Raw genomic sequence first — 24,178 nt, forward strand, 5'->3', positions numbered from 1 at the left:
TGCTTTCCTTTAAGTTTCAGGCACACTGCCCAATGTTGCTTTTCATGGCAGATTTACTCTATGTGTATAATATCATAGTTTTTCATTCTGCCTCAAAGTCGCTGTCTGCTACATACTAATACAAATTAAAAAGTGCCTTTATAGGCCAGGCGCAGTGGCTCTCACCTGTAATCCCAGCACAGCACTTTGGGAGGCTGAGGCAGGCAGATCACAAGGTCAAGGGATTGAGACCATCCTGGCTAACATGGTGAAACCCTGTCTCTACTAAAAATACAAAAATTACCTGGGCGTGGTGGTGTGCACCTATAATCCCAGCTACTCAGGAGGCTGAGGTAGGAGAATCACTTGAACCCAGGAGGTGGAGGTTGCAGTGAGCCGAGGTTGTGCCACTGCACTCCAGCCTGGCAACAGAGCGAGACTCCAGCTCAAAAAAAAAAAAAAAGTGCCTTTATAGACAATAGTAAACATACAGAGACAAAGTTTTATGGATTCAAGGAATTCAAGTACATGTATCTCATCTTTACTGGAATCAGGATCTGTTTAAAAAACAAACATCAGCCAATCAGGTGTGCACTGGCTCCAGTGCAACATAGAACAAACACAGCAGCTGGAAAACTGGCTTAAAAGGAGTTAAGTTCGGTAAAATCCCTGATTCTGAGTTGGCAGAGGGTGAAACGACAAGTTTAACAGAGTGTTAAGGCATTCTTTTCAAATGGGTTATTTTGAAACCAAACTGAGATAGACACAGCTTTTCTTCTGACCCTTTAAGATGACCTTCCTGAAAATTATTTTTAATTGGTTGTTCAGAGTCCATATAGACTGTTGATATACACACAGCTTTCCTTTGTAATGCTCCAAGTTGACCTTCCCTTTAAATAAATGTATTACCTGACATGCAAATTGTCCCTCTTGAACATGTCCTTCAAATGGACACTAATGCCAGCCAACAACCAAGAAGCTGTAGTTTCCTTCCTGTGTGAATATTAGGTGTGAGAAGAGTTCACAGCTCATGGCTTTGGCAGAGCCAATATTTGACTTGCAGTGTTCCCCGGCAGAAAGGCAGAAGAGGCCTTACCTTTGGGAATGGTGATCTGACAGCTCAGGTCACAGTCCTGTTGCAACTGATAAAAAGCCACTTCCTGCAGCCGGGCCCTCTCCAGCTCTGAGAGGCTCTGGATGGGGACTGACCTCAGCCGTACACTGCGGCCTGACATGCTGTTCCAGGTGAAATCACCCTGTAGGCCAAAGAAAAAAAAAATCAAGAGTTACAGAGTTCACCTACCTCTCACAAATCTCATCCTCTCTTAGTAATAACGTCAAGCAAACCACTTTTGTGTTCCAAAATTGGGTCTCAATTCCCAAAGTCAAATCGTCTTTTAGTTCACTGTGGATTTTCTCAGCTAGTTGCAAATGTCAAAATCTCAAGTATCTGCTGGGTCACATGATCTCATCTCATTATGCATATAGGCCTAAGGAAACTATGTAGAAAGATACTGCGAGGGTCCTACTTCCTCCTTTTTATGGGAACACATGGGAACTTCTAACTTTTGTGAAATACTGTGCTGCTGCTAATTGCCAACACACACATCAGATACAGGGGGATGAGTGTGTATGGAGAGCCTACCGTGTGCCAGCGGCTGCACCACGGGCATTTTTTAAAATTGGCAAATAAAAATGGTACATATTCATGGGGCACATGATGATATTTCTATACATATGATTATTAGATATATATTTCTAATAATTAGTAACTAATCTCAAACATGTATTATTTCTTTGGTTGCTAACATTCAATATCCTCCTTCTAGCTATTTGAGATTATATATTACTGTTAACCATAGCCAAGGGCTTTTTAGTTAATCCCTCTAACAACCTTATGAAGTGGTTAACATTTTTTACCTATCTCATGTAAAATTTAATAATATAATCTAGGATAATATATGATAATATATTACAATAGTAAAGTTTATACTTATGGTATATTATATGAACAGTATAGTAACATATAGTATCTATACATATAGTAATGTAATATAGATGATGAAACTGAGGCTTGAGGAGGTTAAGTAATTCTCCCCAAATCATAAAACTTGTAAGATTTGGAATGAGGACTCAAGCTAAGAATGTAGGGCTCTAAACTCTATGCTAATATTGTAACCACTGAGGTTCTATTTACGGCACTCTCATGAGTTACTGTGAACACAATAAGCTTAGAGATATGATCAATAGGAAGATGTTCAGTATTTATAGAGACATTTGATGCTAAAATACTCCACATCAAAGAGTCAAAGCAAAGATTCCGACAATCCTAAAAGTGTACTCATGTGTACACATGCACACCCTTGCAGCCCACTGAGGGTGAATGGCTCCACCTTCAATGCAGACAGTGAGAAAGTGATGTCCAAAGAAAAAGTACTTTACAATCCTCTGAAACCCAGTGTCTCCTTACTGAAGAAGACTTCCTGTGAATCTCATATATCAGACATGCTGCAACAGATTTGACGGGGCAGCTACTGTTGCTCAATGATCAAGAAAGAAAAGTTCTATCAGGGAAGGAGAGGTGCTGGCCCACGCAGGGACTCATTGCAATAAATGGAACACTTACAGAATCCCATAAGACTTCACCATCTTAAAGAAGTCGCTGGCCTGGGCATGGTGGCTCACACCTGTAATCCCAGCACTTTGGGAGGCCGAGGTGGGTGGATCACCTGAGGTCAGCAGTTCAAAACCAGCCTGGCCAACATGGCAAAAGCCCGTCTCTACTAAAAATACAAAATTAGCCAGGCATGGTGGCATACGCCTGTAGTCCCAGCTACTTGGGAGGCCGAGGCAGGAGAATCGCTTGAACCTGGGACGGGGAGGTGGCAGTGAGCCAAGATCACGCCACTGCATTCCAGCCTGGGCAACAAGAGCAAAACTCTGTCTTAAAAAAAAAAAAAAAAAAAAAAAAGTCACTCACCTTAAAGAAGGGAGACAGAAAGACTGGTCCCAGCAACAAAGTACCATAGCACTTTGTTCCACACTGGTGGCAAATTCCTGCCTAGTGTATTCATTCCAAAAGTGAATGGCACGATGTTAATTCTTTGATATTTTCCCTCTTTATCTGGGATTTCATTCATTCATTTAATACATGAATATATTATACTCTGGTAGGGGCAGAAAATGAACAGGGTAAGTAAAAGGAATGGTGTGTGAAATAATAACTGCTAGGGAGGAGAAAAAGGCAAAGGGGAAGTAGAAGAAAGGAATTTGCAGTTTTAGAGACAGCAGCCAGGAAAGATCTCACTGAGAAGGCAAAATTTGAGCAAGTGTTAAAGAAGTTATGGCTTTTAGTTTCTTTGCCTTGACATGTATGAATTACATCCAGTGGATAATGATGAAGACTAGCAGGAACCCAGGAGGAGCTCAGGGAGGGTGATGCAGGAGGGGATGTGGGGAGAGGAGTGAGTGAGCAAATCTAGTCAAAGTGAGGAGGCTGCAGTCACATTCAGTGAACAGAAGAAAATTCTTCTGGGGCCAGTGTATTTTGAATTTTTTCTTTATGTTTTTGGTATAACGAGACTAAGGAAAAATAGGACATATAGATATTATGGTTGGGGACTCAGGCCTTGGGTGTACCCCTCACTCACACCCTCTAAGCTTAGAGAACTACAAGGAACACTATTGGAGAATATTTTTTATTATTATTTTCTCCCAGATAGAAAGTCCCCAGATGAGTTTATAAATTTTAGATATCAAGCTTAGGTACCTAAGGGAGCTGATTGTTATTTGAAGTGTCAAAGCAGAATTACATACCTATTCTTTAAAAGCATTCAAAGATGTGACCTCCAATGGGCTTAATTATCTGTAGTAGGGGTTTGACAATCTTTTTCTGTAAAGACCACATAGAAAATATATCAGGCTTTGTGAACCATGTGATCTCTGTTACAACTACTCAACTCTGGCTTGGTGGCATGAAAGCAGCCACAGATAATTTATAAATCAGTGAGTATGGCCATATTCCAATAAAACTTTATTTACAAAAACAGCAGGCTGGTTTTGGCTGGCCGGCTAGAGTTTCCCAACCTGTGAACTGTAGCTTATGACTGAAATAAAGTAATTCTTAGAAGGGACATTTTGTTCTTATTTACTAAGCCCATCTGGTTAATTAATTCAAACAATATTTAATAAGCACAGATGAGATGCTAAGCTCTGTGGTAGGCTTGGGACTATTAAGATGACAACACAGTCCTTGACCTCAGAGTTAACCTTCAGGTAGGAAGAACACAAACAATCCATAAAACACAGAGATTGTGATACTAGAAGTAAGCCATAAATGCAACGAATGCCTAGGAGACAAGGCTTTGTTATCTATCTGTAGGATCAAGGAAAGCTTTATAGAGAAGGTAGTGTTTCAATGGAGGCTTGAAAGTTGAGTAAGAGGGGGCAGGGTTCGCCCAGTAGCAATGCAACTTTAGCAGCAGGTGCAAAGGCAAATGAGTTTGAGAAAACAGGCTTGTTCAGGGAATTACAAGGCTGGAAGGAGGAAAATGGCAAGAGGTGAAGCCAAGCAGAAGTCAGGGCCAGATTCTGTAGGGCTGTCTCTGTTGGCAATGCAAACCAGATTAGATTTTCCTCCAGAGATGACGGCTAGTCATTCAGGAACTTTGAGCTAGAGAGGAACATGAGCAGATTTCAAATGTAGGGAAGATGACTGGAAACAAGTTTCCTAAGGAATTAAAGGGGAGAGCAAGTCAAAGATGTGGAGATGAGAAAAGACTCCGTGCTAAGTAGGATGCTGCTTCCAATTTGAACAGACACAGGAGAAACTTAGGACCACACAGATGCTGGAGAATAAACTGGATGCAGTGAGGGGAAGAGAAGGTGTAATCTAGGATGACTCTTGAGTTTCTAGCTTCAGCAACCGGGCAGATAGTAACACTAATCACCAAGATGGGGAATGGCAGAGGGAATTATGTTTGCAGGGGGAGAAGGAAGATCACCCAGTTTCGGACATGGTGAAAATGGTATTTTCTTTTGAAAAAACAGAATTAAAACATTACTAAGTGGCAAAACAGAACCTGGCCAATTTATATTTTTCTTGAGCTTTGATTTTGTTCTCTCAATTAAAACAGTTCCAACACAATCAAATAATATATGTTTTTTCAAACTGTTTACAAATGACTACACTTAGCATAATAAAAAGTGAAGTGCGATGCTTCAAGTTTACTTTAGTCCGTCATATATTGCAGCCCATGGTTCTTAACTTCTTGGATTTTTAAACTTCTTATATTTGGAATTGTTAACCAAAAGAAAGATCTGAGGTTATTTTGTTATGGCAGACCCAGTTGACCAAGACAATATCCGTATTTTTTGTTTCCTTATTTTTACTTTTTAAATTTCTGTGGGTTCATAGTAGGTTTATATATTTATGGGGTACATGAGATGTTTTGGATACAGGCAGGCAATGCATAATAATCATCATGGAGAACGGGGTATCTGTCCCCTCAAGCATTTATCCTTTTAATTACAAATAATCCAATTCCACTCTTTAAGTTCTTTAAAAAATGTACAGTTATTGTTGACTATAGTCACCCTGTTGTGCTATCAAATAGTAGGTCTTATTCATTATTTCTAATTATTTTTTGTAGCCATTAACTATCCCCACCTCCCCCAATCCCCCACCCTGCCCTTCCCAGCCTGTGGTAACCATCCTTCTACTCTCCATCCATGAGTTCAATTGTTTTGATTTTTAGATTCCACAAATAAGTAAGAACATGCGATGTTTGTCTTTCTGTGCCTGGCTTACTTCACTTAGCATAATGATCTCCAGTTTCATCCATGTTGTTGCAAATGACAGGATCTCATTCTTTTTTATGGCTGAATAATACTCCATTGTGTATATGTACCACATTTTCTTTGTCCATTTTTTTCTGAAGTTCCCTGATGATTCTCCCATGCAGCCAGGGTTGAGAACCACTGAGCTCAAGGCTTGAACAGATTCTAGTTTGAGTGTGCATCCACATTGTTCAGTTAGGCTATAATAAGTGCTATGTAGTAAGTTTAGAAAATCCAAGAAGTCCTCCATTGCCAAAGAGAGATGCAAATCTACCAAGGGAAAGAAAGCTATTTCTATGACGGTCATAATAGTAAGGATGTTACTTTTTGAAACTGAGAGTAAGCATGATCCTGCTTTCTTTTATTAAACAAATGAAGTGATGACATAATCCTTATTTTTTCACTCAACAGAAAAACTGACTTGAACCTGACACTCTCAGAAGCCACTCTTACTCTTAGCCACTACAATATTCTGGCTGGTTGTTGCAAGCTTGTGAGTTGCCCCTCTGCCCACATTTTGTTCTGTGGAGGTCGAGAGAAGTACAGTAAGGCGTAATCAGGTGGAAGGTGTGGTTGGTAGAATAATGTCTCCCCTAAAGATGTCCATACCTGAATCCCAGGAACCTGTGAGTATGTTATTTTACATGGTAAAAGGGACTTTGCAGATGCTATTAATTTCAGATTATTGAGATGGGGAGATTATTCTGAATTATCCAGGTGGGTCCAATGTCATCACAAGGAGAGAGGTAGAGGCAGAGGCGAGACAAAAATGTGATAATGGAAGCAGAGGTGGGAGGGAGAAAGATTTGAAAGAGCTTGGCTGCTAGCTTTACAGATGGAAAAAGGAGCCACAAGACAAGAAATGCACACAGCTTCTAGTGCAGGAAAAGCCACGGATTCTCTCCTGGAGCCTCCAGAAGGAACATGGCCTTTGATTTTAGCCCAGTGAGGCCCACATCAGACTTATGACCTCCAGAACTGTAAAATATTAAGTTTGTGTTGTAAGTTTGTGATAATTTGTTATGGCAGCAATAGGAAATGAATCCAAGTGTAGGGGGGAGCATTAGAAAAGGAAGTTGGTGGGGTGAAGGGCATGCTCCCAGACACTTAAAAAAGTAGGTTTTGACCTTCCATCAGATTCTTATCTCCCTGCTACCTGATGCTAAGGTGCTGCTTCATACTACAGGTACCACCACCAATGATTTGTGCTGGAGAGGTCCCAAGACTGGAATTCTGAAATCACTTTTCCCATAAAATAGAATTATAGAAAATTACATATAGTAAATACTTTACGCTCTGTGGGTCTTATGGTCTCTGCCACAATTACTCAACTTTTGCCATCGTGGGGCGAAAACAGCCATAGACCCTAAATAAACAAAAATTCCAAAAATTTTATCTATGACATGAAAATTCAAGGCTCAATATAATTTTACGTGTACAAAATATCCTTCCTTCAAAATTTTTTCAACTATTTAGAAATGTAAACATAATTCTTAGCTTGCAAGTCATACAAAAATGGGCATCAGGCTGCTTTTGGCCCACTGGCTATTGTTTGCCAACCCCTGATATAGAGATTAGGGTCATTTAGTGCCCTACACATATTTATGTAGCATCTACAGCCATGTTCCAGGAACCCAGTCCTAGGGCCTTGCATTATCAGCCATATATAACAGCTAGATTCAGGAGGGCAAGACCCTTGTCAGGCTTATTCATTTTGATGTTCTTGGTATCTAAGGCAGTACCTGGCACTTAACAGCCACTGAATAAATATTTGTCAATCTAGGGACTAATGAACCAGGCACATCATGAGTTAAATAAATTGGAAACCTAACCAACCCATACAATGTTGTATGTATGTGGGAACCTGTATTCTGGATTCGAATAAACCATTAAGAGACAGTCTTTTGAAATAGCCCGTTGATAAGCCAAGAAAAACCCACGCCAGTACATGAGGGGAGAAAATAAATGTGATAATAAGTGATGTGGGGAAGAGTTAATCTGTGATACCTATACCCATCCATCAGACTTCATAGGAGCAGTAAGACATGAACACAAAGGTCATAGTCTCCCTTTGACTCTCATGGCATGGACCATAAAGCGATAAACAAGCACCCAGGAAGGGCACCAAACCCTACCAGCACAGTCTAGAATATGTTTCTGGCGGTTTCTCAAGGCTCACATGCATGGTCCAGACCAGCATTTTTCTTTGGTGACTGTTTATCTTCTAAATGAATGACTCATTTGAAGGCTTTTTGAATCTAGTCTTTTGAGTGGTCATCACGGAATTTTTTTAAGGATTGAAAATGGATGATTTCAAATTTGTTTAGATTTTATAAACGTAGATGAAATTGGAATTCACCCAATGTCTCTGGATAGACTAAAGACCTTGGCAGTTGTAAAAATATCTTTCTATTCTAGGGTACTATGTAACAGCATTAATAAAGGGCAGCAATATGATAAAATGGTCCTTGGTGGGGTAATGTTGCCCCCGGTGAGCATTTAGCAATGTCTGGAGACATTTTTGGTTGTTATAACTGGGGCAGCGTGTGATAGTGGCAGCTAGAAGACAGAGGCTAGGGATGCTGCTAAGCACCTTACAATGCACAGGACTACTGCCCAAAATCAACAACTATCTGGATCAACATGTCTACAGTGCAGAGGTTGAGAAACCTTGGTTTAGCATAAATAAGTCTGCTGTTAAGCCCAGATTACATATAATCTCCTTAAAATGATGGTGCTGGGAAATATTAACAATTATTTATATAGTTTATCATAAAAAATATGCACTATATATTCGTATATATATCATGCATTACTATGTGTATTTTACATGTATTTTTCTACATATTATACACATAAACAGAATCATAGGGCTTATTTTAAGGTAGTATTAATAAGTACAAACACTACAAGCCTAGTGAAAAGAAGCAAACCAAAAAAAGTTTGAAAACAATAGAGTCTTGATTAACTGGAGAACAACTCACCAAAAGTGTTAACTAAAGAGATTTCCTTCCCACGAGAAGTATATGTCTCTACGTTTAGAAAAAAAGAAGCAAAAGACAAACTAAAACCCTAACAATCTAATATCTACGCTTTATTCAGAAAGTCATTCTTTTGAGCTAAGTTGCATCTTTACAAACAGCCTTGATTTTCCTATGAAATAAAATTGATTGAAATAATTTTGGTTTTGTTCTACACCACACTGTTTTCTTACATCCTTGGGGCTAGTCTCTAATTGCAGCATCTCTTTAATCTCATCCAACTGTAAACTCCCCAGGGCCAAACAAGGGGTGAGGCAGGGCTGTTCAAAATGTGGTTTGTGGACCCAAGGCATCGGAATCACCTAGGCAGATGATCATTGTTAAACACGTAGGTTCCTTCGGCTCTAAGGTAGATTTAGAGAATTAGAGTCACAAGGAATAGGTCCCAAGCACCTCCATTATAAAGCAGCATCCCCAGATGAGTCTTACTTTTTGCATAATAAAGGCTGAGTCTCACTGGTATGGTGGTGAAGACTTGGATTCAAATAGATGGCAGTTCTTTGGTAAGATTCAGAAAATCTCTGATCATCGGTTTTCTCATTGATAAGATGGAGAAAAGAACAAGACTTAACTCTCAGTTTGTAGGGATAATATCAGACAATACAAACGAATTTCTTGTGGAAGGCTTATAAGCTCCCACAAGACCTGAATAAATGGACATTTAAGTTATAATTAATATTAATCATCACCACTCTAAATTTGCATCACCATCTGATGTGGTTTGGATGTTTGTCCCCTCCAAATCTCATGTTGAAATATAATCACTAATGTTGGAGGTGGGGCCTGGTGGGAGGTGTTTGCATCATGAGGGTGGATCTCTCATGAATGTCTTGGTGCTGTCCTTGCAATAGTGAATTCTTGCTCTGAGTTCATGTGAGATATGGTTGTTTAAAAGGGCGTGGCACTTCTTCCCTCTCTCTCTTGCTTCTGCTCTTACCATGTGACAGGCTGGCTCCCCGTTGCCTTCCATCCTGAGTAAAAGTTACCCAAGGGCATTACTAGAAGCTGAGCAGATGACACCACCATGCTTCCTGTATAGCCTGCAGAACTGTGAACCAATTAAACCTCTTTTCCTTTCTTTATAAATTACCCAGTCTCAGGTATTTTTATGGTGATACAAGAAGGACCTAACACAGCATCTTAACTTGGAAATATTAGAGACACCAAAAACTCTTAAGAAATGTGTGCTGAATTACACAGCAAGTTTTACAAGGTGATAAGAGGTAGAGAAGGAGGTAGCGCAGGGTGAGGGGAATAGGAGTGCTGCGTGAGCTACCAGGACAGCCTTACAGAGAACATGATTTTTGCACCAACCCTTAAGGAGGTGAGGGAATGAGCCAGGCAGGTTTCGGGAGCCCAGCAGCCCAGGCAGAGACTGGTTGACATAGGTATAGCATAGCATGGTGGCTAAAAGCAAGGGGTGGCAAGCTGGGCTGCCTGAGTTTGAGTCCCAGTTTTGCCACTTACTAGCCAGCCATGTGGCTTTTTAGCAAGCTACTTACACTCCCCATGCCCCATTTTCCTCATCTATGAAATGGGGATGATGATAGTGATTTTGCTGATACAAGCTGACTAGCCGGGGAGCCAAGTACTGCCTACTGATTATTTTCATAAATCAAGTTTTATTGATTTATGAAAACCACAGCCACACTCATCCATTGTTATTGTCTATGGCAGCCTACAGGCCACAGTTGCAGAGTTGAGTTGTTGCAACAGAGACTGCACAGTCCATGAAGCTGCCCTTCCGTAAAGGGCCATTAACCATCTGGCCCTTTATGGAAAAAGTTTGCTGAGCCCTGGACTGGACTAAAAGTAAAGGCACATCTATGATTAGGATCTGCCTTTTGCCATCACCATTTTCCTCCTCTCCTAAGATTTTGTCTCTGAGAAACATCCCAGAGAGCCTGTAAAAAAAAAAAAAAAAAAAATCACACAACATAACAATAATTTAGCATATTAGAAAATATGCAAATGCTAGCATGAAATAGAAGTGGTTATCTGCAAATGGCCTGTTCACCTGGGTCACTGATAAACTAAAGAAGTAGAAATGAACATTGTCAAACCCAGGGCTGGGCTGACACCATCTAAAAAAACAAATGTCACTTACATCTTGTTTCCAGTGGAAAGAACCTTTCCAGTGGTTAGCATAAAGGGGACATACTGGAAGTCCTCAAGGGCAAAAACGTCAGAGCAAAAGGTCAATTTCATTTCTGTGTAGTCCCAGTTGAATTGTGGACTTTTCTAATGGCCATCAATTTAATTCTCAGTTCTAAGCTTCTCTCGAGTCTTGGATGGGAGGAAGGTAAGACGGCCTGCACAAATCTCGGGGTTGCAAAAAATGGAAACACTGGCATGAATTAGAAATTTCTTAATGACAGGGCCAGCAGCTGATGGTTCTACTTGTCTTTCTCTAATTAAATTTAGTTCACTGAAATTAGAACGACCTCCAGAGATAGATTAGACCTTGAAGATACTGCTCACATTTATAGATGGTCCACTCTCTGCTAGTTACTGTTCTAAGCCTTTTATTTATATTATCTCATTTAATTCTTACAACAACCTAAGGACTATGTTACCATCATTATTCCCATATTTCAGATGAAGAAACTGAGGCACAGAACTTAAGTAACTTGCCAAGAGCACACACCAATTAAGTGGCAGAGTTAGGATTTGAAGCCAGGCTTTAGGTTCTGGAATTTAGACTCATAACCACTATATGTATTTCATAACATTTCATGATAAACCAATCCAAACCTCTAACTTTACAAATGAGCGAAGCAGCTGCAGTGGCATAATGGGATGTGGGACATCAGGGTCATGTTCCCCTCTTTCCACCACCAAGCCCTTTCATTATGAGACATACCCTTATAATAATGAAAGCCAGACAGTGTTTAAAAATTCAGAGGCTTAAAGTTTCCTCTTTTGTAAAAGACAGCACAAGCACATCAGATTTATTATTAGCCTTATATAATATCCAAGCTATTCCCCTAAACCCATATTTATCACAGCCACAGCAACTAAAATGTTGCACCCATATTCAAGAAGTTAAGAGGGAAAGATAAACCACTTTACCCTTTCAGACTTCAAAACAGCCTGTGCCCGAATCTTTTACAGAAATCAGCCCAATTATGCTGTTCTGTTAATCACGACACAATCCTTTCTGCTTGAGTTTGCTCATTTCAAGCTGCTGCAACATCATTAATCTAAAAATAAGGTTCTCATAAATCCATATTGACACAGACAGTTTTTAGCTGTCACACATCTCAGACACTGATCATTCCAGTTTTCTTCCTAAATCACAAGATGGATGTGAAAGAATCACAAAATTTTATCACAATTGTTTTCTGAAAAAGAAGTGTAAGGATAGATATTTATATTGCTTACCCATAAATTATAATCAGCCGCGTCTCTGCTGTCCTCTCTAATCTAACTGAACTAAGCTTGGAGTAGGAAGTTGAGTCTGTTTTAAAAAAATTATTTTTTTGGTAAAAAATGCATCCTGAAATGGCAGATCATATTGAATGTCTGAGAAATGGCCCAGCTGGCATAGCTGTGACTCCCACGATACCTTTTGTTGCCAGAGACCTCCGCTACTGTGAATCTTGGGACCAAAAATATGCGATCTTTTCATCGGATCATTGAGAAGTTCCTGTCCTTTCAGAACGGACGCAGGCTGTGTCCCTGGGTAAGTGCACAAATGAGTGAGTGCGTGTGTTTGTATGTGTGTGTGCGTGTGTGTGTGTGTGTGTGAGAGAGAGAGAGAGAGAGTTGGGGAGGAGGAAAGAGGGGAGGGAAGGGACAAAAAGAATGAGAGAAATTGAAACTGGATTTCCTGTTTCTTATTTTAATAAGAGTATTTTGAAGAAATATACTCGAATTAGAAAAGGATTCCTCTTAAAAAAAATCCTCTTTTCCACAGGGATCTACAAACGGTAATTGGATTGTAACTGTGCAAACTGTCCTTATTAGGAATCAACCAAAGAATGTTGGAAGCCACTGGTGAAACCCCTGAGAGCAAGATAAAGCACATAGGATGCCTTCTTTGTTTAGGACAAATTCTCAGTTCTTACACTATATTTTAAGACTACTGACTCCATTTTTCTAACACTAGCTACACACACTAAAAAGCAAAAGTTTTCATTCTCTTTCACACTGAAGCATAACACATGCTCTGTATTTTATCCTCTTTGTGGGACAGCAGTCCTTGAGAAGTTGTTCATTTCCTGAACAGAGGGTGTGGAGGTCAGAGTGAATATACCCACATGGCCACGTCTAAGAGGGTTCAGGTTGGGGTGGGGGTTGGGGGTGGCATCCATGAAGAGCAGAGGGAAAAGGGAAGATTAATTCCAATCGTGAATTACCTTGATCTCTATGTATTCCACATGGCGCTGAACCAAATACAACTCGAAAAGACATCTTTGTTTCCCAGTCAATAGGAAGTTATAGTTCTCTCATGGGTCTCAAGTGAATTCCAACAAAAGAATCACTGTGATTATAATTGACAAACTGGGAAATGATTTCATGGAAGATCTTACTGATTCAAAATTCAGGACTCGGTATGCTTTTACTAGGATTCTGTGAAGCTAGTCATGTAAGCCACACATAGCCTCTGCTGCTGCTGCTGCTGCTAAGGAAGGAATTTTAAAGCAGTAAAATATTCCAGGTGGTTTTCTTTACTAGAATGATTAAACTTAAACAGAGATTCAGAGTAAAATCTACCTGTTACTGCACATACCTCCACCACCACTATCCCAAAAACTCTGATGTTGAAAATACGCATTATTCCAGTAGACAGTCAATATGGCTCACACGGGTTACTCATCAATGGAAGTTACATCCTCATTTAAAGATATCTAATATCTTAATATCAATATATCTAGTATCTTAATATATTATTTCACATGAAATTGATAAATATGCAATTCATTTTTTATTATTAGGCAAATGATCCTTTAGTTTATAAATAGATGACAGCAACATGTAGTTCTGACCGAGCACTTACTAAGTGTCAGGCATTGTTTTAGGCGTTTTATGGGCACTGACTTATCTAACCATCAAAATAATTCTTAGCAGTAGGTTACATTATTATCCCCATATTACAGATGAGGAAACAGAAGCTCAGAGGAGTTAAGTGACTTGCTCAAAGATTCACAGCTCATAAGTAATGCGGCTGTCATCCCAACCACTATGAGCTTACAAATTAACTGGAAGACAAAGCCACAGTTCAGAGTCAGTACTAGTAGGAGCCGTGTTATAAGTATCTAATGAGGAAGAGACAGTGATGAAACAAGAATGATTACCTAAGACTAGAGTGGTCTCTTAAATCAATTATTTGATGGAGACATACACTGTCAGGTCAATAAATGTTTCATAAGAAGGTGACTAACTGAATAATCCCAAATAATCTCGAGAGACAACATCTTGTGAAATTCCTAGTCTGTTTTAAGAGTGGAAGCAAGGCAGGCCTTAAGAGGAAGTGCAGGAATAATGGAGAAGGTGTGTATATTTGGTATTCTTTGGAAAATGCATTCAAACCAGAAAAACAAAACATAAAGATAAGGAATCCTTTTTAAGATTTAAATAACAACTCTTTAAGTAAAACCAATAAGAGACCAAAGAGTCACCGAAAGAGACTTGGAAATAAATATCAGGAAGCAATCAAAATGTTCCATCTGTGGAAGAGTTTTGCTAATCACAAAAAATGCTGAGAGCACAATGGTCATTTTTTTCCCATTTAACCCTCCATATCTAAGCATAACAAGAAACAATTTATAGCCTAAGAATCTATGCCATTAAGCATTCATTCTACCTTCTTCTTGGCTCTTATTCTGGATTATTTCTGTTTATATCACTGGTGATATTTTGCACATTTAAGGCAAAAATATAGAATCACTGTCAAACTTTTTGAGTGAACACATTTCTGATTACAGCACTCTTTTGCCTAAAACACTTTGATGTCTGCTCGTCAGCTCCAGGACAAAGTCCAAATTCCTTAGCCTGGTATCCAGTGCCGTGTGCTTTTACTTAGATGGAATAAAATCAAATAGCCACTACATAATAGTGAATAACAACAGTAGAAGTTTACTGAGCATGTATTAGGTGCTAAGCACTTTATGTGTGCCATGTATTCGCTGCCTCCAACAATTTCATTTTATAGAGGAAGTGATGGAGGCACAGAAATGGATGGCGCACAGTGAGGAAAACACTGACTGCTCATGAAGGCCATAGCCCCCTTTTCGTGCGCATTCAGCTAGTCTACGATTTCCCAGCCTCTCTTGCAGTTAATAGTGGCCATATGACTGGAGTCTAGCTAATGGAATGTCAGAGGAAGTGACAAGCTTCATTTCTAGCCCCAGTCCATAAAAACCTGGAGACAGCATCCAGGCAACCTGCATAGCCATGTGTGGTAGTCCCAGGAGTGGACCACATTTTTTCGGTGTTCTTTGCTTAGTGTAGTCCCCTGCCCTTCAAGCCCACCTGGCTCTATGAGTTACTTTAACCAACTGAATGTGACAGAAGGGGATGCCAAGCCCATTCTGGACCTGAGACATAAGAAGGCATGGAAACTTCTGCTTTTGCATTCATAGGACCCTTGAGCCCCCATGACATAGGTGTAGCCACTATGTTGAAGAGACCACGTGGAGAGGCGACATAGCCAGTGTGAAAGGTTTAGTTGCCCCAATTCTCAACCTAAATCCAGCCCACCCTACCTCCAGCTGAATGAAAGGAAGAAGCAGCCCAGGTTCAGAATCATTGCTTGGAGCACAGCTGTCCCACCAATTGTGGCCAATCTAACAGTATGAATGACAAATAGACTTATGTTGTGAAATTTGGGGATGTATCTGATATAGCAGCTGACCTCACTTTCCTGAACTTCCCATATGAACACGGATAATAAATCTAAGCAGCCTGATCTGGAGCCCTTGCGCTTGAAACTCCTCCTATACTTCTCCCCACTGAACGACATCATGACTCATTTCTTCCCTTCCTACATTCTCACTTGGAAAGAGAGCAGTTGATCACCTGGATGGTAAAGTAAAAATTGCTCTTTATACACTGTTTTGCTGAGCATGTAGAAAGTCTTTAATGTAAAAGAAGACAAATATATTCCTAATGACATCCTTCAGATTTTGAATAATATATAGCCAATGGTTAGAAATAGTTAATGCTTTTATCTTTCAGAATCATGACTGAATCTAATAAAATGGCACAGTGAAATTTCATTTAGATTATATTCATTACTGATAAACCTTCCACTGGTCCTGGTAATCTTTTTTGAGTGTAGCATAGAGTTCGCATGTAAGGTCTTAATATTTTTTTAAGACTGTATATAAAAATGCAAATTGCGAGAGACATTTTAGTTCATCTGCTGCCTTACAGTGCTCAGTGAAAATGTGGTACCATCAGTTTAACCATCAGACTCTATCTTTGTATTGCTCAGAACTTCCAGGGGCTAGGTGATAAGCCAATGTATATTCTCTCATTGCTACCATTTGCTTCCTTAACTCTAGCTGTCTGTCCTTTTCCCATTCCTAGCACCCTGACCTTGGTCTAATTGCTAGCATCCTCCTGATGCTACTGTGACCTATTTGCACGGAGAGAATGTTTTGGATCCTTCAGATCTAAACTCTACCATCAAAGCAAATCTAGTAACTGGAAAGCTATTTAAGACCATGAATCTGAAACAGTCAAAACCACAATAAAGAACAACTAAAATTTACTGAGTGCTTATTGTCTCCATGAATACTCGCTATCCTCTAGGAGGCAGGTACTAGCATTATCTCCATTTTGCAGATAAGAAAATTGAAACAGAGCGTAAAGAGCTTGCCAGAAGTCACACAACTGGGAAGTAAAGAGTTGGCACTCAAACCCAGGCAGTCTGTTTTCAAATGCAATAATTTTAACCCCTAGGCAATATCACAGCATGCCAGCAACCTTTTCTTTATTCACTCCCTTGGAAGACCTATAAACAAAGTAAGGATGACACAGAGTATCCAACAGAGACTGGAAGGCCTCTCTGCAACTGGGAGAATTCTGGTAAATACATGGAGGACAGCTCAGGGCTCAAAGCCCTGTGGAACTGAGACACAGAAATATGCAGAAACAGAGGCAGGGCACCAGGACGAAACAGACAAAAGAAAGCCAACAGATGGGGCAATGACCTCCAGGAGTAAGGAAAGGGACAGGTATTTCATTTAAAGAAAAAGGAACAGCCGTGTTAGAAAACCTCCTGGATGCCAGATCCTTTACAAGTAGAACTAGCCACTCTCAGTTTTAGGTAGGGGTGTAACACCATGAAAGAGGTGTTTTAGGAAAGATGAATGAGGCCGAGTGGTGCAGAACTGATAGGAAGGGGATAAAGAGAGGAAGCAAACTGAGTCTACAACGTAACTGGTAAACGGAGGCTGTACGTGTGGAATGAACTGATAAGAAGAGCGTCTACGCAGCAATAAAACAAGCTGACTCTAGGAATTCTTTCTTTACAAGAGCCCCTCTCTTTTTCCAATAAATATGGATCTCCAGAAAATTAAGCCCAAGATTATAGCTGGAGAAATACCTTTGAGTACAGAGTGTGAAATTTGCATCTCATTTTAGGTGCCCAGGAGGGTTGACCTAGAGAAAAGCATTTTATCTTGATTCTCATGGAGAAATCTGGATATCGCTGGTTCTACCACACTGCAGAGAATGGTACTTATTTTATAGCTGCTCCTTCTACTCATGTAGCGAGGAACGCTGAGTTATAACGTTGGATGCTTCAGGTTTCTTGAAATAAGAAGGAAACTCAGATAAGAGGGCACTCATTATAGGTAAGATGTCATGTGAACTCTTTGTAGGGCAGGTCATTTATTCTGTTATGGGTATATTCACTGCTCATTAAACATGGAATGGATTTCAGAGCAAGATTACCTAAAACATACAGGGATGCTGAAGTACTGTCACCTCAAACTGAAGAACCCAATCCCAAGTCAGATATTTACAAATCAGCAGGATATAAAACAAGCCTTAAGGATAGATGAATATCATATTTAGGAGTTTGAAAACTCTTAGGCCAAACAAACTAGGCAAAATAAAAAATGCCAAAGTGAATTCCTTTCCACTTTCTCATTTCAATGCTATATTTGGTGACATTGTGTTTCATCAATTGCACTTTGGCACTTTGCAAAAGTCTCTTCTCAGTAGGGTTCTTCTCTAATGAGAAAGGAAAACAATTTCCTCAAAATTACATGAGACTTCATAAACATATTAAGTTAATAAATTAATTTTGGATATCATCAAATATATAGACATCAGTTGCTTCTAATCTGTTGCCTAAAATGTGAGCTGTGGACAATGAGCCTCTCGGTTTTACTATAAGATAATTTATCTTATTAGACTCTTTTAATAAGTAATTCAAAATCAGCATGAATTGTTGTACCACTTCATTCTAAGTGGGGAAAAGCAAGTTATGCACTTTTAGTTGCAGTCTGGTAGTTAACTCATCTAAACCTTGTAGAGTAAATGAGAAAGCAAGCTGCTTTAAATAAAAATATATGCGGCTACATTTCTAGGCTGCAGAAAAAGTCTGGCATTAATGATATTTTCAGAATCATCTTCCAAAGCAAAATTACCTCAGCTACAAGTGGTGATAGATTTTAGAACAAATGCATTCTCTAAGGACCAACAGTTCTCTAAGTTCATTGCACATTAGAATTACTTGCTGTAGTTTTCAAAAATTTGTATGACCATGTCCCTCTCCCCAAGAACAGCATGGTCCAATAGACTTTTCTATAATAATGGACATTTTTGTTAACAGTACTAATTGCTAAGGTGGCTACTAGCCACCCGTGGCTAATGAGCACTTGAGATATGGCCAGAGAAACTGAATATTGAATTGGTCATTGTATTTAATGTTAATTGATTCAAATTTAAGTTACCACAGGTGGATAGTGGCTACTGTATTGGACAGCACAGGTATAGATCAAGTCAATTAGACTGTCTGGGGTTGGGGCTCAGACAATGATATATTTATAAAGCTTTCCCCAAAATTCTAAGGTGCAGTCCAGGTTGAGAACCACTGTAATGGCCAGAGCTTAATGAAACTATCAGGGAAGACAAATTCCTTGAACTTTTTCCAGGATCCATAACTTTTCTCCAAATTCCACTAAGAATTTATCATGTACCTTTGCTTCCCTCCCTCCTGCCTCCACTCCTCACTTCTTGCACCCTTCCACATACTCATGTGATGACTGCACTCTCCCTATATTCCTTCATTGACTGATTCTGCCAGATTTCTCCCATACCGAGAGCATAACGTGCCCTCATCTCAAAGCTCAGATTCTTTTTTTTCCTTTCTCTTCCATTGGCAGCAGAAAGAAAACTTAACAATGCTACCAATTAAGAGATTAAGTCTCCAAGCACATACATCCATAATTTAAAATTGTTTTCCACGTGCTCAGGCTTGATTCAGATGTCACTTTCCACGAGCTCCGTCATAGATGTGATGGGGAATATTTTGAACAGTAGCACAGTTAAGCAGCTTTCATCTTATCTGTTCATTTTGCCACTGTTTCATTCAAATGGGATGCAGTGTTACAGCACAGTGGTTACAGGGAGGACTCTCCTTCTGGCTGCCTGTGTTTGAATTCAAGTTCGGCATATAACTAGCCATGTAGGTATCCAACCCTTTTAAGCCTCAATTACCTGCTCTGTAAAGTGGAGATAAAATAGTCCTGTAGGGAGGAGAGAGCTAAGCATGTAACACTTATGATAAATGAACGTGTCACATGCGCTGATAGACCCAGGTTTTGATTGCTTTTCCCCTGCACCCCTCCCCAAACCTCACCCTTTTTTTGGTAAATAAAGCAAATAGCAGGGCCAACTTTTGAAGGAGAAAGTCATGAAATCCCTAAAAGCATGTTCCAAGTATTTGATAAATTAACGTGGCAATATGAAGACCATTTTGAAAACAGTTACAAAAAAATCAATTATATGGTAATCTGATTTTTTAAAATTATTGAAAATTTTTATTTTAATGAGTCTTCATTTTTCTTGACTTCCATGCCACCAGTTAATATTAATAGGATGGACAAGGAAGGGTATGCTATAAACATAGCTACATTTTATTTCATTTGTAAAAAAAAAAAACAGTAGACTCAGAGTTCCAGAATTCAGTGATGTGAACATAAAGAACATGATGTCCAATGTTCAAGTACATAATCGCTTTGTTGACCTTTTGGTAATTTTAACTGTTGTACCCTAACAACATGTTCCCATGTCATTTTCACTCATGGGCATTACTGATTTGTGCACGTTCACATTTTCTACACAGAGTTTTGCTGCTTCTTTCTTGTTAAGTATCCATCTATGGGTAGATTTTTTTTTTTTAATGTAAGAAACTACAAAAGTACAACCCATTAGCAACATAAAAATTTGTAGTCACCACAACTATTAATTAGTGGTGCACAGTAAGGATTATTCATCAGTGACTCACAGCACAGATAAAATAAGCTGAGAGCTATGTCCTGGATCTAAATCCAAAAGATTTAGATATGTGGGGAATGACTATCATCTCTTGTGCATATAATGGGTACCCATTATTATTCCAAACGCTTATTGTGTACTCATGGTTTTAATCATTAAACAATCTTAAAACGTGAGGTTTATTAATATGCCCATTTTATAGATGAAGAAATCAAAGCACAGGGCAGTCAAGTAACTTGTCCCAGGACACATATTGCAAGTGGCATGACTGAAATTCAAACTCAGGGACCTTAGTCCTGAGTTTGTGGTCTTAACCACTATCCTATGCTACTTTTCTGCACCTTGCTCTCCTACTCAAGAAAATTCATCAAAATAACTGTATGAGGCAGTTCTAGGCTCACCTCTAATTCTCTCATTTAGCTTTCTTACAAATATTCTAAAGTTTGTAACTTAATTATTATAGGTAATAAATTACTTCTAACACACTGACTGAGGCATGCCTTGATCTTGAGGTGGCAACTGTTGACTTAAAGCAGGGTCAGCAAAGGATAGCCCGAGGCCTATTTTTGTAATCAAATTTTATTGGAAAACAACCACACCCACTCATTTACCTATTGTCTGTGGCTGCTTTTCCGATACAACAGCAAAGTTGAGTAGTTGCAACAGAGACAGTATGATCCGCACCACCTAAAATGTTTCCTATCTGATTCTTTACAGAAAGTTTGCTGACCCCAGATCCAGACCCACTGAAAAGAAATCACCAGACATATGACATAGGGGATGACAGTGTTCACATTTCATGGTGGAGCATTTCACTATTTCAAACAGCAAAGGAACCACATTTTTTTTTCTGTTTCTTTTTTTAATTAATTTTAATTTTAAGTTCCAGGGTACATGTGCAGGATGTGCCGGTTTGTTACATAGATAAACATGTGCCGTGGTGGTTTGCTGCACCTATCAACCCATCACCTAGGTATTAAGCCCTGCATGTATTAGCTATGTATCCTGATGCTCTCCCTCCCCCAACCCCACCACCTGACAGGCCCCAGTGTGTGTTGCTCCCCTTCCTGTGTCCAGGAACCACATGATTTTAAAACTATCACTGTGACATCTCTGTATGTATGAGCAGATGGGTCCACAGAGATCACTCAATGTCTTATTTTCTTTTATGCACATAATGAGAAAAAGCTCAGGGAAAAAAAGTGAAATCAATAGCATGGATTTTAGTATTTAGTATGGGCTACTTATTAGGAATCAGCATTTCTTCCAAGTATTCTTGAAAGAAAAGATATTCATACTAGAGTGATGCCTATCAAATCCACTATGGCCGGCCTGAGAAACTTGTAATTGAAAACTACAAACATTATAGATTTGTCTCCATATTAAATAGATTTAACTATCTCTACATCTCTTATATTTAATGTATTTAAAGTAATATATATATATCTTGACTATTATATATTTATTATATGATGAATTACATATGTAACATATTTCCATCTTATATAGACAAATATTTATAATAGGTATGCGATAATACACAGTGGGTAAAGGGTATATATGCAAATGCATCTTGCTTTAAGTAAACCAATTATATGAAAATACACACAATAAAATTAGGGGCAACGTTTCTGTGGTTCAAATACATCAGTATGGGTTCCCTGCAGTGACCCAGGAAAACTGAAGCAAAATCATTTTTAACATTGCTTCCTATGTCTCTCCTACTCACACTCAGAAAGCCAGCAGTTTCTGTGGATCCCACCTCATTAAAAACTGTCCTTTCCTTTAACACTTCCTCTCTGAGGAATGTTCACCAGCATTTCCACACTCTTGTAGGCTCTTTCTCCCTACAAAGCAAAACTCATCTTGTCCCTTCCCTTCTGAAAACCATCATTGAGGCTCCTAGCTTTCCAGATGAAGTTCTCAACTCTGAGGTGAAAACACAAGGTCGCTCAAGATCTGGCCACTGCTTAGCTCTTGGGCTTCACCAAGCCTCACTTACTTCACATCCCTTAATTTCAGCCACATGGAAGAGCCCAAAGGACTTCATGGTGAGGGTGAGGGGTGCTCTCAGCCCAAATGCCTTCCCCATGCCTTCCTACTCCCCCTGTAATGCTTACTGGGCATCACCTCCTCTGAGAAGCCCTGTTGTCCCCCTACAGGGACATTACAAATGAATCATCACATTAACAAGAAAATCATACCATCTAAAACACAAACAAGTTTACTATGGACCTATAAGGAACACCGAAACATGACCCAAGGAAATTCACCTTATGTTTGTTAAAGAAGGCGAATCTGCTTCTTTCAAGGTTCCAAATGACCTAGACACTTGAGATGTCTAGACAATCACTTGTGATGTCTCATTGAGGGAGGAAAGAGGAGGGGTGGGAATGTTTAAATGTCAGCTATTTTTCCAGGAAACTCTAACGTCACCGATACGTCCCTCCTATGTAACCATCACACTCATCTCCCCCCAACCCTGCCCCATCTCAGCTATTTTCTTGACTCATTTAAACATTGGAAAGCTATTTGATTATCTATATTTGTGCCTTTTCTCCCTGGCTAGACTGTAGGTTCTGGAAGAATAGAAACAGCACTAACATTTTGTGCTTTTGTATATTTGCTGGTTGAAAGAAAATTTGAGGGAGAGTAGCAATTCTGTCTATACAGAAAATCATTTCTGTCTATTAGCATGGAAACAAGACCAGCAGGGAATATTTATATCTAGGACATTTATTTTAAAGTAGCTAAAATCACTTCCAGTAAAAATGCAAAAAAAAAAAAAAAGAGAAAATCTTGCTTCCTGACTTTTAGTATTAAGAGACAAACATGTAAAAGGGAAAATTGAAAAGGGAGAAACCAACATGAAGAATGACACCAAATGCAGGTATGATGTGAAAACAAGCCATCTGCACTTACTGGTTCACATCTGATTTTCTAGTTGCCACGTTTCAGATTTATTTTTCAAAAATGTTTTCTCCTCAATATATGACTTTTAAAATGATAAATTACCCAGTGTTTCACAGACCTGGGTAAATACTTTTGCTCTGATGTACAGAAAATCATGCTTTCTCTGAGCAATAAAACATATTGAAACGTACATTTCCAAAAATAAATTATAGTAAAATAATAGAAGAGCTTGGACATAAAAATCACATACCATAAAAGTTACGACTTTAAAGTGTGCAATTCTGTGTTTCTTTTTAGTATACTCATAGATATGTACAACCATCATCACTGATTCCAAAACATTTTCATCACCCCAAAAGGAAAGCCCACACCCAGTCACTCCCCATTCCCCTCTCACCCCAGCCCCTGGGAACCACTAATCTACTTTCTGTCTCTATGGTTTTGCATGTTTTTGACATTTAATATAAAAGTAGAATCATATAATATGTGGGCTTTTTGTGTCTGGTTTCTTTCACTTAGCATGTTTTTGGAGTTCATCCATGTTGTAGCATGTGTCATTACTTCATTCATTTTTATGGCAGGATAATATTCACTGTACAGATATACTAAGTTTTGCTTGTCCATTCTTCAGTTGATGGGCATTTGGGTTGTTTCCACATTTTGACTGCTATGAATAAAGCTGCTGTGAATATTCATACACACTTTGTGTGAACATAGGTTTTCACTGATTTTGGGTATATACCTAGAAGTGGAATTGCTGGATCATATGGTAACTATGTAGCCAAAAACAAAAACAAAAAACGTAGACAACATGACTCCAAATAGCAAGATTCAAACATTTATTTTAGTGCAAAACTTGTTTTCCACCTCATTCCATTCACATGAGATATCAACAATTACAAGAAAACTCATGCAATGTTTCCACTTCATATAGATCAGCCATCAGA

At 39.1% G+C, this 24,178-nt stretch overlaps 1 protein-coding gene and 1 long non-coding RNA gene across 6 annotated transcripts in view; one reads left to right on the forward strand and one right to left on the reverse strand.

Annotated features, from left to right (window-relative positions):
- Positions 1-6,297, forward strand: part of LOC129475066 (uncharacterized) — a 36,002-nt gene extending 29,705 nt beyond the window's left edge. Inside the window, exon 4 of the long non-coding RNA XR_008654746.2 lies at positions 6,229-6,297. This is a non-coding gene — a long non-coding RNA (uncharacterized lncRNA). The remainder of the gene's footprint in view (positions 1-6,228) is intronic.
- The window catches only part of ARHGAP6 (Rho GTPase activating protein 6), a 523,176-nt gene that overhangs the window by 117,278 nt on the left and 381,720 nt on the right, over positions 1-24,178 (reverse strand). For 3 of the 5 annotated variants that reach the window (XM_055266916.2, XM_055266918.2, XM_063634951.1), the window contains exon 2: positions 1,076-1,235. In XM_055266916.2, the coding sequence (XP_055122891.1) occupies positions 1,076-1,235 (160 nt within the window). The other 2 variants (XM_055266917.2, XM_063634952.1) reach the window with 2 other exon arrangements.

This window comes from Symphalangus syndactylus, chromosome X (genome assembly GCF_028878055.3).
Source record: "Symphalangus syndactylus isolate Jambi chromosome X, NHGRI_mSymSyn1-v2.1_pri, whole genome shotgun sequence".
Lineage (NCBI taxonomy): Eukaryota > Metazoa > Chordata > Mammalia > Primates > Hylobatidae > Symphalangus > Symphalangus syndactylus.